We start from the raw sequence: 17,198 nt of genomic DNA on the forward strand, positions 1-17,198 counted from the left end.
AGCAGAAAAATAGGCACCTGACATTGGGAATGGTACAGAAAGATCCAAGACAAACTTCCTAATGAGCATCACAAACCTGCCTATCTATCATTTTGTAATTCTGCCTGTTCATTTCTGGATTATTGTCTCTCCTAAATTACTTCTCCACTTCCAGTTTCAGCTCACCCATCTATTGCCCATCATTGATAACTAGAACGATTAATTTTTCTAAAACACTTATCTGATCACAATCCCACTGCCTAAAATTATTCAATAAATTATTTTTGCTCTAGATGCCAACCTACTAAGGTGGGTGAGTCAGTCTGCCTGTTTGTCTCCTGGGAAACAATTTTGTGGCTATCCAAAGAGCTTTGTTTATGCTCTCCTCTAAGCCTTTGAGCACCTTTCTTACCAGGTGTCTCCTCTTCCTTAACAAAGCCATCCTTGACTGTTTTTATTATTGCATTGTACATGTTGGTTTGTCTATGCACTCAAACTGAATCTTTAGAGCTGGGGTTTGTCCTTTTAACAAAATTACTGAAGAGAATTGAGTCATGTCACAAAGTGCCTACTACTGGAAACTCCTTTAAAAAAAAACTCATGCCTTCAGATCATCTTAAAAATTTATTCCCCCCAAATCAACTGGTAAGTTATTTCTGGTTCTACAGAGATAAGTTCCCATGAAGAACAGGTATTTTTGTTACTCTAATTTTAAGTATTTCCCCTCGCTCTTTTTAAAAAGGTCTAGGAGTGACTATAGAGTTTCTAACTTGGAGAAACATCATAATCTCTTACCTGTGAAAATTCTTTGTGAATAAAAGCAGTTATGATTACCCCTCTCTGGGGACTTGATGGTAAAACAGTCTGTTTTAATACTTCTACTCAACTCGTAATTTAACAGAATTGGAAATATTCAGTTATTTTGAATATACAGCAAGTTAAAGTAACTGCATACTTAATATCTTATAACCTTTTGGGGGGGGAGGGGATATAGCAAGCTGTAAAATCTCATTTTCTTTAGGGAAAATTAGGTATGTATTGCAGACACATAGCCATTACCAAAAACAAAATTTTCACCTATGATTTTCTGGTTGGCTAGAGTAAACCAACAGAAAATTTACATGGCACCTTGGTCTATGGGCATTACACTGAGAGAATTATAGATGGCATTCCTATTAGACGGTGCCCCCAAACTGGCATCTCAATAAATATTCCAATTATGTGGAGCAAGAGACCTTAAATCTCCCGAGGTCACACTTAAAATTTACTTACATTTCTAAACAAACTAGCCACTTGGGGGAATGTCTGATGTTGTTTCCAAAAGTGTATCTGATTCTGAAAAACAGTAGCTCTTGGACCTCTAAGTCTGTCCCTGACGTTAGAGTGGGGGCATGCCGCATGAGAGTAGGTTTGGACGTGAAGACTTCCTTTCACAGCTGTTTTCAGGGGTAGATACTGGGAAGGGAGATCCACAGGGAAGTGGGGGAGATGGGAGAGCAAAGGACAAGCCCTATGGTAATTTTGTATTTTTTGAACACTGCACCATGAGTTATCTTCTTCTATTATTAAACTGAAAAGTTTATTAATATTTAAGGCTCTTGATACATATTGCCAAATTACTTTCTAGAAGTATGCAAGAAAGCTTGCCTTTTCTACATTAGGTCCTGCTATTTAAAAGACAAATGATAATTTGTTAACTATTGATTTGCATTTCTAAGGTTACTAGAGGCTGAAACTTGAGAAACTGCCATTTAGTTCTTCTGTGAACTACCCATATTTTCTGTCATGGTGGTCTTTTTAAAATGTAGAAGTAGTAAAAATTGTTTTTAATTACCATTTAAAATTAACGTTATCATTTCGTGATTACTATAAAGTGTTTTCCTATCCCAAGAACCAAAACTTATATTTTCACAAAAATCCCAACCTTTCCTAATAACTAATTTTTCTTTGCCTGTATTAAATACCCCACTGTTTACATTTAAGCGGCATACCTGGTGAGCCTTCTGGTTAACATTCCAACATTCCATGTTGGAAATTTCATTTTCTAACGTATCTGTGGAGGACTCTACTTAAAAATCTCACTCCACATCTATAGGACTGCTGCTTCAAGCATATGTCGTTAGTTCCTTAGTTACTTCTAGTGTTATTCATTAAAATTTTGTTTCTATTCGATATATCTTCCAGCACAACAGCAATATAAAATATCTGGTGATCCCACATACGCCCCAATTTATGCATTTAGGCTAAATCTAATGAAGTTTTAATTTTAAATAGTAAAGAACACTTATTTATCCTCTTTTAACAACACGGAGAGCTATTGGTTCTTGTTAACTCCTGATTAACTAGCTGGCTATAGACACAAAGCATGTTAATTTTCTACAGGCACCTTTCTGAATTCAAGTAAAAGTTTTGGTAGACAAGGATTTTACTTAAATGTCACTGACATAATATGAATCTTGAGTACAAATATTGCTCACCATTCTTGCATTCTTTAAGTTATTTTACTTTGAAAATTTAAGAACTATCATTAAGTCATTAATAACACAGGTTTTCATTTAAGGAATATCTTGAACTGTGAAAATACAAATCTAGTCAAATTAAATTTTGAACACATATAGAGCCAAATATTTCAACAAAACTGCAGTTTAATTTCAGAAAATGTGTTAAAATATATATTTATACATCAATTTCTGACATACACTTAATGTGTTAGTATACACAAAATGATGCTTTCTCTTGAAACTGTATTTATGAAATGTACATTTTAATTTAAATACTCAGTATACACTGCACTTAATCTGCATGTTGCATTTATTAAATACATTAAAATCTGCAATGTAACAAAACGTTTTCTGCATACGAAATTCAAAACACCATTTTAAATGAACAAAAGATGGCTCACTTCATTTTTTTTTTTTTTTTTACAACTAGTGTATACTACACTAGCTCAGCTCCACCATACTACCTGTTCGTTCTTTTTTATTTGACATTGTTCACAGACTAGTACATATTACAATAAGAGTGCTGGATAAAAACATGAGGTACGAAAGTGGTTCAAAGATTATAGGTCATGCAGATCATGCTAGACAGCAAAGAAAATTGTGACCGAGAAAACACTAAATAAAAATACATAAAGAATGTGCATTATAAAAAAAACTCCATTACACAGCTTTGCTTCTTTGGTTACAAAGTAGGTTGAACAATTTCACAGCTTTTTATTCCCACCCGAAAAAAGAAAGTCATACGAAATGTCAAAAAGCAGAGGAATCGTGGCAATTTCTCTATTAGAAAGTAGAAACAAATGAACAAAGTTTTCTTCATCAAAATAGCCCAATTATTTATTATATCACAATAACTGGTGACTACCTGTACAGTTGCACTATGTTCTTCATACTTACACTATACAAAATTTACATTCAAGCTGGGTCTTTACTACTGAAAATAAATACCGAAGGTAAATTGCCATTAGTGTTAGAAATATGCCAGGATTCTTTTGTTCAATTATTGCCCAAATGTTTTATCTATTAAATGCAATCCTGTCTTTCAAATCCTTTACTGACACTTACAATTATTCAAAAAAAAAAAATTAAAAAAGTTCTGTGACATTGTTCATGTACATTATGAAAATAGCAGCCCTGTAATAAATAAAACACAAATAAATGAAAACTTACGTAGGCAAATGTTACTGGTATTGAAAGAAAAGTGGCTCTTTAGATGAACTGTTATTTAGAATGTGATAGGAAGGCTCAGGGTAAATCCATGGATGATAGGAAAAACGAGAGAGCCACCAAAGCTCTTAAAAGACCCCACTCATGCGCACCAGGTAAAATGCAGACTTTGCTTGCTTTAATAAACCCCATCTAGTATACTCGTGTACTGATGACATAAAACTGGACACCAACAGCGCTGCATGACATCTCAAAGGGAGGAAAAGCTCCTGAAGAATGATTGTCTAATACTGAAAAGGCCAAACACACAACCGAAGCATGGCTACTTGCTTTCGTATAAAGTGGAAAGAATACCAGTGGCACACAAGGATAGATTGCTTTCAGTTTTTTTCTTAATGAGGCAAGAAAGCTTTATGCTGAGGAGACATTCGGCTGCTGTGGAGGTTGCGCTGGCTGCGGAGGCTGTGCTATCACTGCTTGCTGTTGAGAAGTGCTACCAGGATTGGCCTGTTGGGCTGGGAGCTGGGATAATTGATCATTGTTGGAAAGAGATTTTAACAGTGCATTTTCTCGTTCAAGTAAAGAGTTTCTTTCAACTAATTCTTTTATTTGTTCCTTTAGAACTTCCACTTCTTCTCTTACTGCATACATCAAATGGCTTTTCACCAGATCCTGTGAAAAACAAAATTAGCAATGTCAAAAAGAGTGAAAAGAGAAAGGTGCTGCTATCCGGTTCTGGCCTATCTGGGGCTTTCTTAAATATGAAGCATTTTTATATTGGTTTTCCTGCTCTTCTTGCTTTAATGTTTCTACTGTATCTTGCCTGGCCCTAAGGGAGGGAAGGATGGAAAAAAATCCTGTTTCCAACTAGGCAGCAAGCCCAGGATTTCTTTTCAAAGCTGGAGTGATTTCCTAAAATACTAGGTTCCTTAAACTGTCAATTAGAAGCTTAAAATTAGAAAAAAAAAGTTTAAAATCACATGCTTAGAGGTTAGACCAAGACAGCAAAGGATATTAAATTAATATTAAACTAGTTACAGCATTTCTTTAAGAGATAAAGCAACCTATAATTTCCAACTCTAAAACTTTAAAGAAAAATAGTTTGAGACTAATGGTCCTTACTCATAGTCCATAGTTTTAATATGCCTCAATCAAAATATTTTATATAATGTGAACAGAGTATATTTAAGGGAACAAAAAAATTGATAGTATAGCAGAAATCAGAAACAGATTCAACAAGTTCTATTTATTAGAGCTGACTAAAATAGCATTTATAAAAAGGAAGCCTTCCAGCTAAAGTTTTCATTTTAATACTCTTTGATTATAAACTATTGTTAATGCTGAAATATTTGAAGGCACATAATGCATTCTGATTATACGCCCCTCAAAATGGCCCTGATTTATATCAATGGTAATGCACGAAATGTGAGATGCTCAAATGGGAGGAAATAATTAACTCCACTGGTATTACCAGACTAAAAATTCTCCATGTTCTAGCATCTATAATTAAATCTGATTATCAAAAAATATATTTTGGTTATCTTATTTTAAAGAAATTAGGTGTTTTTTAAGAACTGAAAAAACCAACTGCTTCCTAAAACCAACAACCAATGAAATGAGAGAACTATAAACTTTTACTTACCATTGCTTGTTCTATTTTGTTGTCAATGGCTACACCACCTCCCCCAGATGCACTGGAAAAAATTAGAATATTTCATTAAATTATTCTAAAAATGTAAAATTCTTTCCAACTCTTCAAATAATTAAAAACATTTGTTTTACTTAAAACCAAAAACAGTAACTTAAAATAGCTTATTAAAGCCTATTCTCATAATTTCAGTATACTCAAAGCTCTCATTTTAAAGATGAGGGATCTCAGTTAATAGACGACTTCCAAAAATCCTTTGTGGCTCCAACATTTCTATTTCCTTATGACATACATATGCTTTTTAAAAAATAACTCCCAATTCTATTCAGGAGCTTTTAACTCCATGAACTTTTAGAGATACCCTTTGAATGACCAGTATACTCTTCCCCATCTTTTAAACTTCTTCATTTACCAATTTTGTATTCTAATTGACTTTCATGTGGAAATTCCAGTGTTCACTTATTGCATTAAAATTCAGATGATGACTTTCCTTCTATAGATTTTACTTCTGGGTTAAAAATTTCTAGAACCAGCTTCTAAAGGGCCTTTGCGCAAATGATACTGGCAGGGTTGGTTAACACCAATCTCAACATTCTGGCAAATCTTCATACTCTCAGTGTGGGTTACTGGCAAATATTGCCTACAAAGGTATGTGGTTTAGACCAGTTTTTCCTGGAAATATTTGGAAGCAGTCTAGCTAGTAAGTATGTCCCAAGTTCAACTATCACCTTAGCATCTGTATGATAATAACCAAAGGTTAATTGTCCTCTTAAATAGTAAGAATAACAAATATCTATATCCTTTTCTTGGTATTTTTGTAAATTTTGAATAGTTATTAGATTTTCTTATAAAGATAAACCTGACAATTTTAATCTACTTTATCAATACAAAAAAGAGGTCTTTAAATAACTGATATAAAACTGCAAAATACTCTTCATAAAGTATATTCCAAGAAAACTTAGATGCTAATATATTTGAAGACTATTCTATTTTAGATGATGCAGGGCCTCAGACTGATATCATATTGAGGGATAGGAATATACTGTCTTATGTAGTGATGCCTTTTATACTGTAATCTAAGTAGATTAGGTTATAATCCTGGTTCCGTTACTCACTACCTGGGTGACCATCACCAGATCAAGTCTTTAAAACCAGTTTCCTCACGTGTAAAATGAAGGGGTCAATGCCTCAGTGGATTTCCTACTTCTAAATCCTTGAATCAATACACAGAGGACACAAGCTTGTTTATGTGAGCATTAGTCACATTAATTACAGCATATACCTTTACTTCTTGCTGCTATTTCTAAGATGCAAACAGATTTTATATACCTAGTAACTAGAAAGGATATACAGATCGTTAATACATACTTATATATGTTAGGCTTTAAATAGCTGTAGAGGTGTGTAAAACAAAGTATGGCTATGTGTAACTATAAACTGTAGAACAACTACATAAACCATAATGCTCTGGTGTAAAGTTCAGTTCAGACACCACGTGGATATGTTACCAAATACTGGCTGCAATTTGTAAAAAGACAGTGCCAAGCATTCAGAGTTTGTCTGACCATCCTATATTATACTCTCAATATTTTTTATTTCTATGTCAATAAGGAAATTAGTTTTAGTCATTTGATGTAAATACATTAAACTTTTTGAACACATCTGTTTTAAACAGAACACCTTAAATGCTAAACAGTTTTATATATTAATGAGCAACTGAAACAAAGCCCACTAACCCCTAAAAAGGGTTTATTACTCTTTTTTATGATTAAAATAAGATTAGTAAGTTTGCAAACCATTCCCTTAGGCTAAGGAACATTAATCAGCACCCTATTCTTGGCTGATATAATAAACTCTACCTGACTCAGACCTCTTTTACAGCAATGCAGGAATAGGTTTGCAAAGTGTAAATAGATCATACTGAAGATATGTGTCCCTTAAATAGTATTAATAACCCAATTTTATTAAGCATTGTACTTAAACAACTGAATCAGTCAGATGCAATTACTATCACCACAGCGATTTCTGGCAAGTCTGAAGGCTGTTTTTAAACAATTCTATATAACCTATGGCAGTAGTTCTCAAACTTTAGTATGTACCATGCAGTCATCTAGAGGTCTTCTAAAAACAGATGGCTGGGTTTCACCTCTGGGTTTCTGATTTAGAAGGTATGGGGTGGGGCCCAGGAATTTGCATTTCTAACATATTTCCCATGATGCTGATTCTGCCACCTGACAGATCATACTTTGAGAACCAATGGCTTACAAAGATAAAAGCTCTAAGAGGAAAGAATAAAAAAACTTAATCCTCTTTTAAAAATTTCTTAACCCAGAATGCAAAACTTTTTACCCTTCATGACTTTGACCCCCGCCGTCTATGGTCTCCTTTCTTCTCACATTCCATCTGGCCTACTATGTTATTACATTATTGTGTGTCCTACATTAACTATTTACAGTCTGAAACATAGATTGTCTCAGGTTTCCATGGCTTTGCAGACCAGCTCCCTCAGCTCCAAATGTTCATGGTTCCAGTTCATCTGGCTTTTACTCGTTCCTTAAGATGGCTCCAGTGCCACGTCTGCTGTAATGCCTTCGGATTTCCTAAGGCAGAACCAGTTATTCCATCTCTCCTGTGGTTCACTAACCTTCACAAACTTTTTATACTGCATAACCAGGAAAGGAGAAAAGCAATTCCAGCTCCTCCATGTACTCACTGCGTGAATTCTGGAAAACTATTTAACCATTCTAGACCTCAGGTTTTCATCTAAAATTAGGGTTATATACCCCAATTCATAAAACTCCTGTGAGGATTAAATGAGTTTAAATACTACTACTATGGTTAACTCTATCAGACTGAGTTCCTTGAGAGAGGTTCCTTATCTCCCCCTCTGTGAAGAAGTGAACACAGTGCTTGGCAAGTAAGATCTCAAAAGCATACTGAAAGAGTCAGAAAGAGTCAATATGACAGCAATTTGATCTGAAAAAAATACTGGTTTATATTAGAAAGCCATGAAAATATTTTGAGTTTGAATAAATTCATAGTTCTCAAAGTATGGTCACTGGACCAGCAGTATCAGCATCACCTGAGGACTTGTTAGAAATGTAAACATTTGGGTCCACCCCAGACCTAATGAATCATATACTTTTGAGGTGGGACGCTGGAAATCTATTAGTAACTTCTCCAGATGACTGTAATAGAAACTAAAGATTGAGAAAGCAATTTATAATAAAGGTATCAATCTGGCAGTCTTAAATAAGCAAGTAAGAGGGTATGCTATTTCAGGATCCTTGAACATAGTTTAAGAATATTATTTCAATGAGGGTAACAAGTTGTTTTCTATTGTGTTCAAAGTCAACATAGTGGTTTGGGCTTCACATTTTTAAAAATGAGAATGATCAACTGAAGCAGAATGAAAAATTTTCCTTTGCTTCCTTGACCTAATGGTAAAGATTTATACCTTGTTTTCTTTTTTACTATTGCATTCATTACCCTATAACTTGATGTTAACTTAAGTTCCAAACTTCAGTTCCTAAGACTCTAACTATTCTGGTAAACTCTAAGTGCTATATAAAGGCAGGGGATAATTTGTGAAATGAAACATTCTGTTTGATATGGGTCACTCGTTTAGAATAAAAACATACCATGGTTAGTGTTTACTAGATGAATTAAAAATTGTGGGTATGGAGGAAATGGACAGAAATATAGAATTTTGGGGAAAAAAGACAAGCAGAGCTATAGTGTTACCTTTTATATGGTGAGTTTGTTTTTTTTTTTTTTTAACTAGAATTAGTTAAGAACCAAATGAGCTTGAATTTAGTGGTTTCTTTTTTTAAAGATTTTTTTTTTTTTTTAAAGTAATCTCTACACCTATCACAGGGCTCAAACTCACAATCCCGAAATCAAGAGTCATACACACCACTGACTGAGCCAGCCAGGCATTAGGATTTAGTGTTTAATTATAATCAAATCCACAGGAAAAATAAAACTCAATGAATCAAAGGTACAGAAAGATAGCCTGGCTTTCAATGATGTTCATTTTAAAATTCATCCCAGCTGGCTCCCCACACCATAGTTTTTCTTCCCATACCTTCCTCTTATCTCAACAGATCACTTGGCAACCTCACTGAGAAGAGGCCAGATATGAACCTCTGGCTTCAGAAATTCCTACATTTTCATCTTTCTTGAGAGACTGTTTCATTCATGCTATCAGCTCAAGGACTTTGTACAAAACATCTCCAATCTCTCCTCTCTAAAAATCAAAATCCATGAAGGTGAGGTTAGGCTAACTTGATCTCACTTAAAAACAAAAAACAAAAAACACCTCTTTATGAGAAATCAACTTTTTTTTATCTTCTTTAATGTGGACAGAGGCATCATGGCTCCTTATTTAAAATAAAAATAGAGCAAATTTCTTCTCTTACATTTTGACTATTTTGTCTTCTGTTCTGCCCTTAGCACAAATGCTAATTAATAAAGCAACAAGGTAGAAGAGCAATTAAATGATTGCCCACTTTTGCAGGTAATATTACTTTAGTGAGTTCTTACTGCAAGCTTGAGAAACAATCTCATCTTGCAGTTGAGGAAACTGAAGCCAAGTAACTGACTCAAAGCATAATGCTAGAAACAGTACTGAAACCTAGACTTAATGGCAAAACACTTGCTTTTTCTACCTTAACAGTAAGACTGCGTGAAAGCAATAAGCAACTATCTAACCTAACCTAAGAGAAAGGCAGACTTATGTATATTATGAAGAGTCCTTTAACTATGTACCAAATGTCATTTGTGAAACCGTAGCATGGATCCAAAATTAAATTATGTGCCTAATATGCCATTTATCTTATCTAGCACATTCCTAGAAGATGGTGAGCTCTGAGAACAAGGGAGGTAACTTCTTGGAAAAGGCTCTGTGATCTTTAGACAGCCAATATAGTTTACCTATTTGCTAACAACTAAAATATTCTTCTGGTTTGTTAGAAAGCTGAAGATATTTTAAAATTATATGTATCTATATGCAGAATATTTAAAAAATTACCTTCTCTTGCCAAAGACCCTTCTAACTTTCCGTGTTGAGTCAAAAATCACAATTAAAAATCCACTACAGGAATTCCCCAAATTATAAAATCAAATCATTGATAATAAGAACTTCTTTGAGCTGGCAAATCTGATATACTTATGTTCAGGCCCCCTTATCCAAAGAAGGTAAAAATGATTCTTCATAAACTCACAAGTAGAAGCTACAGCCTTTCTAAAAAAAAGAAGCTATAATCTTAGATGCCAGACTTCAGGGGCGCCTGGGTGGCTCAGTGGGTTAAAGCCTCTGCTTTTGGCTCAAGTCATGGTCCCAGAGTCCTGGGATCGAGCCCCGCATCCGGCTCTCTGCTCAGCAGGGAGGCTGCTTCCTCCTCTCTCTCTGCCTGCCTCTCTGCCTACTTGTGATCTCTATCTATCAAATAAATAAATAAATAAAATCTTAAAAAAAAAAAAAAAAAAAGAGGCCAGACTTCAGCATTCACATACTGTTTCTGATAAATAATGTACAACCTTCATTACCCACTCCCCTGCCAATAAACTCTAAAATAACATAATTACCACTAAAATGCATTAATTATAACCTAGGTAACATTTGGCCTCTTTTTCTTTCTTTTTTTTTTTTTTTTAAGATTTACTTAATCATTTTCAAGAGAGTTGGGGGGGGAGGGGCAGAGAGAGAGAGAGAGAGAGAGAGAATCTTAAGCAGACTCCTTGCCCAGGGCAAAGCAGACATGGGGCTTGATCCCACAACCCTGAAATCATGACCTGAGCAAAAATCAAGAGATGGACACTCAACCAACTGAGCTGCATAGGCGTTCCTACATTTGGCCTTTTTTCTAAGAAATACATATTTTTTTTTTAAAGAAACTATTAAGTCACTGATGGCAAAAAAATAAATCTAACGAATGTACAGCTCAGCAAGCCTAGAAAAGTTAAACAGAAAAAAATACATCTCTTCTTTAAGAGGAATTTTAAAAATATTTATAGCTTAACATTTAAGAGCAAATAACAGTTCTTCTTCTAAAAAGGAGCCAAAATAGATACAATTCAGGTAAACTTATTCTATGGCCAAAGGCAAACTTCTGTGTTTAGCAAAAAAGCTATCCAAGTTAACAGTAAATTAAGTTAAAAACTAAAAATTTTATGTATTCTAACTACTGACCTTAAGTTCTCTATGTAAAAACAAAAAATGTTTAATTTCATGATTAAATGCACAAAAAGCCCCATGAAGGTTTTTATTAATGACACAAAATAAGTGATTATTTGTGAATGATAAAAGCTATTATTCATGATAGGCAAGCAGGTAAAATGGCTACTCACAAAACTACAAATTATTATTTTCTCAAGTAACCAGTCTTACCATGGTGCGCAAAAGAAAAAACAAAAAACAAACCGAGTTAAATATTTACATAATGACTGATAATTGTTTTTTCATCTACAGAAACCAATTATGTCCTTAGCATATTTTACATTCATCTAATTAATTTAAGGTAAAAATCCTGGCCAGAAAAGAGTATTTAAAGAGTAAAAAAAGATACATGCATGGATTATACCAATGTCAATTTCCTGGCTTTGGATCTTTCCCTATAGCCATGTAAGAGGTTACTACTGCAGGAAGGGGCCAGGGGACAAGACACACATACAACTGGGTGAAGGGCTACATGAAGCCTCCCTATTTATTTATTATTTTAACTTCTTATGAATCAAGTTATTTCAAGATAAAAGTTAAAGAAGATACATGCACGTGGTAAAAAGTTAAAACAAAAAGTATACATAAAAAGGTATACAGTTAATACAAAGTCCCTCTCCTACCTCAGACCCCTTTTGTCCAGTGTCAACCATATCATCTGTATTAATGGCCCTTTAAAAAGTCCAATTAGGAAGAATTTCTGTAATATTTTGGAGGAGCTTAACTAGGTGCCTCAAAATACAGAAAAATAAAAATCTCCTTTAATAATTACACTAAAATACAAAATACTTCTAGAAACCTATTAAGATTAGAACCCCAATGAGAAAAATGGGTAGGTTTCACATGGATAAATCACAAGACACACACAAAAAAACCCAGGATCTCATTCATAACAAAAATACAGATTCAAACTATAATGTAATACCATTTCCCTAAACAGACTGGCAAACATACTAAAATGTAATACACTGTTAGTAAGGCTGTGGGAAATGGGCCTTCTCATAAGGTGCTAATTTAAGCTGTATACTGGTATAACCATTATACAGAGCAATTTGGTTTTATCACAGTTTTACACATACATACATTCACACTCACTCTTATTTACTCTTTGACTCAGCAATCCTACATGTGGGAATTTATCCTATATTTCTACATACAAGGGAAATAATATACAATGCTACTCATTATAGCACTGTTTATAACAGCAAGATTTCTAGTAATCAACAGGGAACTGATCAAATAAATCATGGTATAGCCATCTATTCAACTGAATACTACCCATCTATAAAAAAAGACCCCACAAAGATGCTTTTCTGTGTACTGAGATAGGAACAATATACCCTGAAGATCTTTAAAAGTAAAGGTGCAGTTGTATGTATACTGCCACTGTGTGGGGGTGATACAAATACAGTATTTGCTTGCATACGCATAACGAAACTGGAAGAATACACACATACAAACTAAGAAAGTGGTTATCTGTCTGGGAAGTCAGGCAGATGGGGGACAGAGATAGAATACTTCCACTGCACTTTGGAGAATACTAAAAAACAAACCAAAACCAAAACCAAAACAAAACAAAACTACATTCCAAAATGAAAATGACTCACAAAAGAGTTATAACCCTGTACAGTGTGAACTTAAGAACAAATGGCAGACAGGAAACAGAAAAGAAAGAAAGGAGGGAAGAGGAGCCAACAACTCCATTTTCCTTAAGAACTACTTCATTTTAGAAGATCGGCACTTTGCTTAACATTCAAAACAACAATATAAGTAATGTTTGTGATTTGTAAAATTTACTTCTTTGGCTTAGGGTGAATTATAATCACTTAAAGTATCATGTAAGTAATGTTTGTAACTCCTAATATAGCTATTTCCGTTAAAAATGATTCTGGTAAGAAAAAGAAAAGTCTGTGATAAACATCTTTGATAATAGGTTTATAACTTTATATATAAAAATGTTACATTCCAGAGAATGTATTCCAGAGAAGGTATTGGTAAGATTAATACTAACTTTGCCTTTTTTTTTCTTGATTTCTTTATATTTCCAAATGAGGATATCTTGAGGGAGTAATCTTAGTATTAGGCAGTGAAATTCTGACAGTTTTTTCCTCAGAGAATCATTCTAAGGAAACAATTTAAAAACTAGCTGAACTAAAATTCTATTAAAACACTCAAGATGGAAGTAAAAATTCAGTCTTGAAAAACTGAGCAGTAATACAAAAGCGAAATACGTACAGCAATTTTACCATTACAAACCAAATAAACTAGTTTAATATTCTTATTTCAAGTTAAATATTTAAATATAAAAAAATATGCACCAGCTAGTTATTTTTTATTAGACTAACATTAGGCAAGGTTTGACAGGATGAAAAAGTTATTTTCTTCCTTTAAGTCAGGACTGAAATAAGAAAGGGTGTGAGAAAGGGGTAGGAGAAGAATGGCATTTTCCCGAATGCTGGAGTGCTTACATTTAGAGCAGGCTCTCTTGAAAGAGAGTGCATTGTACTACTTACACAGCAGCAATATATAATTTGATGATAGCATAATTCATTACTGACTGAAGTGAAGGATGAGTGTCAAGGGGCTTAAGCCCAAATTAAAAATTTGACATTACAGTCCTTATTACTTTAATTTACTTCCTGGAGACTGGGACAACAGTATATGATTGACAATTACCTAGACTGAGATGTACACTAGCACCTTAAGAGTAAAAAAGGAGAGAGAGATTAGAAAGGATTTCAAATGTTGCCAACTGATGTCTAGCTCAGAATACCTTACAAAAATAATGTAACTATTCTGAAAGGGAATAAAGTGGATGTAATCCTATATACTCATTCTAGATATTCTAAAACCATTCTTTTAATCTGCTGGAATAGAAGCTGATGATTAACCAACTTCTAAAAACATTAGAATAACAAAGTATACCTTAATCTAGCAAAAGGTTTATGTTTTTCAGTACTGACGTGAAGGACCACCTTTCATAGAAAGATGGGAAATTTAAATAGAAAAAGAAAAACAATAAAAATTCTTAATGTGAATGAAGATATTAAAAACACAGAAGAGTTCAAATGACCTCAGCTGTGCTAAGAAAAGGATAAAGATTAATAAAAGGCCTGTGAGCAAAGGGACTATATTTAACAGTCATTTTGGAGTAAAGATCAATTCTCCTTCAAAAGGTTAATAATAGCATTCCTTTCTTTTGACTATGAAGAAATAACAGCACTTTCATCACCTAAGGATATTTTCATGGTGTTAAGTATATGAAAATGAACAAAACTGAAGAAAGAACATGAGAGAAAAGAATGTCAAGGGAAATCAAAACTAAAACTTAACACTCTTAAGATTTGCATTTCATTTCAGAGACCAACAACAAGTATTGAATTAACTTCACCCAGCAGTGGGCCTATTATAAAAACAACCTTTTTATATAGCTAAATCCACCTAACATCTTTTTTTAAAAATCCAACCAACATTTCTAAAAGTAATTCAGAATTCTTTAGCAATGACATAAAAATGGGTCAAAAGGAAAAAAAAAATCAGAACTAGCTTACTAATTTATTTCTAATGCCAATATTTACATTATTCCCTCCCATTCCAAATGCCTGTTCACAACTTTTAAATTGGATATCCTAAACTCCTTGAGACTCTGTGTAGTTTATTCTCACTCTCTTTGCTCATTTGCTCTAAATATTTCTTTGGAAATTCTACCATTCTTTCATAGATTTCAGTTCAAATATTTTCTTTTCTGTAAAGGTTAGTTTTCCTACCCTTCCAGAAGTAGTATAATAAGTCATGCCGCACACTACCATTACAGCTCTAACCATGTATCTATCATAGGCTGTGTTTTAAGGCCGCATCTATCTCCTACCAGACAAAACTCTATGTGCTATAAAAAACCTAACATGGGGCCAGCAGCTACCTAGTAAAGGATGCTGCAGAAGCCTGGATTCACAAATTGTATAGTTGGAATTTGAGTCCTAAATTAATACCTTTGTCTCTCTAGGGCCTCTTTCTCCAGCTAAACATAAGCTAGCTGTACTAGAACACCTCCAAAGCCATTTCCCATGCCTAATGGCAAAACCGACTTTTCCCAAAACAGTCCTTGGTATCTAACGGACATGGGTAATACTATCGTTTTGTTTTATTTTAAAGATTTTATTTGAGAGAGAGAGAGTATGAGAGCGAACATGAGAGGGGAGAAGGTCAGAGAGAGAAGCAGACTTCCCACGGAGCCGGAAGCCGGGAGCCCATTGCGGGACTCGATCCTGGAACTCCAGGATCATGACCTAAGCTGAAGGCAGTCGCCCAACCAACTAAGCCACCCAGGCACCCAATGCTAGCATTTTAGTGAAACTCAAAACAAATAATTGGGGAAATAGTTCTTAATCTCATTCCTCATTTTCAGTCAAACTAAACTTGCCATATCTTCTTGCTGCCTAATATCTAATTCATATATCTGGGTAATCCAAATTCCTTTATAGAGGCAGTAGGGCATGCATCCTGAGCAAACTTTGCCTCTAATTTCCTATAGAGCCAAATCTCAGGAACATTTATCTATGATACTAATAAAAAAGGATAAATTCTCATCTGTCTCCTCTGCACAATGCCCAATGCTCAATGAACACTGGCTGGAAGAATATGAAGTTAGATGATGTCCATCAGTGGGGAGATCACTAGATATGGAATTATCAAATACATGTTGCAGCTTGGCCTCACCTCAGATTTGCTGTGTCCTGAGGCAAGTTACTCTCCCTGGGCTTTTTTCCTTCATCATTTAGTTTCAAAGGCTTTTGTGGAACTTAGTGTAACCCGAATGCGAGCTTTTTGGGGGCATGTACCTGTGGAAGGCATGGGGGTTGGCGAGAAGGAAAGACAGTAACATTCAATACCGGTTTAAAAAAAAAATTACCCAAACAAGCAAGGAAGGGGGTAGATTATCAGGACATTGCAACATGCTTGGTCACAAGCATTAAGCAAAGAAAAATGAAATAGTGTGTACAATTGAAATAGAGAATCTATGAGAGATCAGAGGAATGATAAAGGAAAAGGGACTCACCTACAACAAAGAAAATACCAAGGATGGCTGGACTTTGTTTTTTAGCTTAAAGTAATTGGGATTGGGGAGATGGTTTATGTGTCACAGGAAGGCGGCTAGATTTTAGGGTGCAGGGAGTAGGGAGTGGAAGAAGAACCTAAGAATAAAGGAGAGAAAATGAGAAATGTAAGTTTCACTTGGGGGACTGCTGAATTTTGAGACATCTGGGATGCAGACTCTGGTGGAGAAATATAGAAAGAAGGTTGTTGGAAATAGGTATCTAGAACTATAGAGTAATCTCTGTCCTAGAAGTCTAGATCTGAGATCTTTTGGAATGCGGGAGGTAAAGCAAAACTGGAGAGATGAGCTTGGTTAGGTAGAAAGGAGACAAATGGGGCCAAAACAATGGAGGACACTAACATTCGAAGAGTTAATGAAAGATGGGCTCAGGAAGAAACTACCCATCTTGGGAAAGTTAATTATTTCTTTCACGGAATGGCCTCACATTTGCCTCTTATCTCCAGCATTCTGGGTTTTTTTTTCCCCCAACTAAACAGTTCTTCTTGAAAAAAATCCTTTCAATCCCATTTCCACAATGAGGCCTAACTAAATGAGTGAAAATGACACAATCCCCTTGAATGCCAAATG

At 34.6% G+C, this 17,198-nt stretch overlaps 1 protein-coding gene across 4 annotated transcripts in view; it reads right to left on the reverse strand.

Annotated features, from left to right (window-relative positions):
- Window positions 1-2,772: 2,772 nt before the first annotated feature.
- TSC22D2 (TSC22 domain family member 2) overlaps window positions 2,773-17,198 on the reverse strand; it is a 48,455-nt gene continuing 34,029 nt past the window's right edge. For 2 of the 4 annotated variants that reach the window (XM_046002164.1, XM_046002163.1), the window contains 2 exons: window positions 5,290-5,341; window positions 2,773-4,319 (listed from right to left, as the gene is read on the reverse strand). In XM_046002164.1, the coding sequence (XP_045858120.1) occupies window positions 4,059-4,319; window positions 5,290-5,341 (313 nt within the window). In that variant the 3' untranslated portion in view covers window positions 2,773-4,058. Of the gene's footprint in view, window positions 4,320-5,289; window positions 5,342-16,231; window positions 16,354-17,198 lie in introns of all 4 variants that reach the window. The other 2 variants (XR_006818017.1, XR_006818018.1) reach the window with 2 other exon arrangements.

Source organism: Meles meles, chromosome 4, assembly GCF_922984935.1.
Source record: "Meles meles chromosome 4, mMelMel3.1 paternal haplotype, whole genome shotgun sequence".
NCBI lineage: Eukaryota > Metazoa > Chordata > Mammalia > Carnivora > Mustelidae > Meles > Meles meles.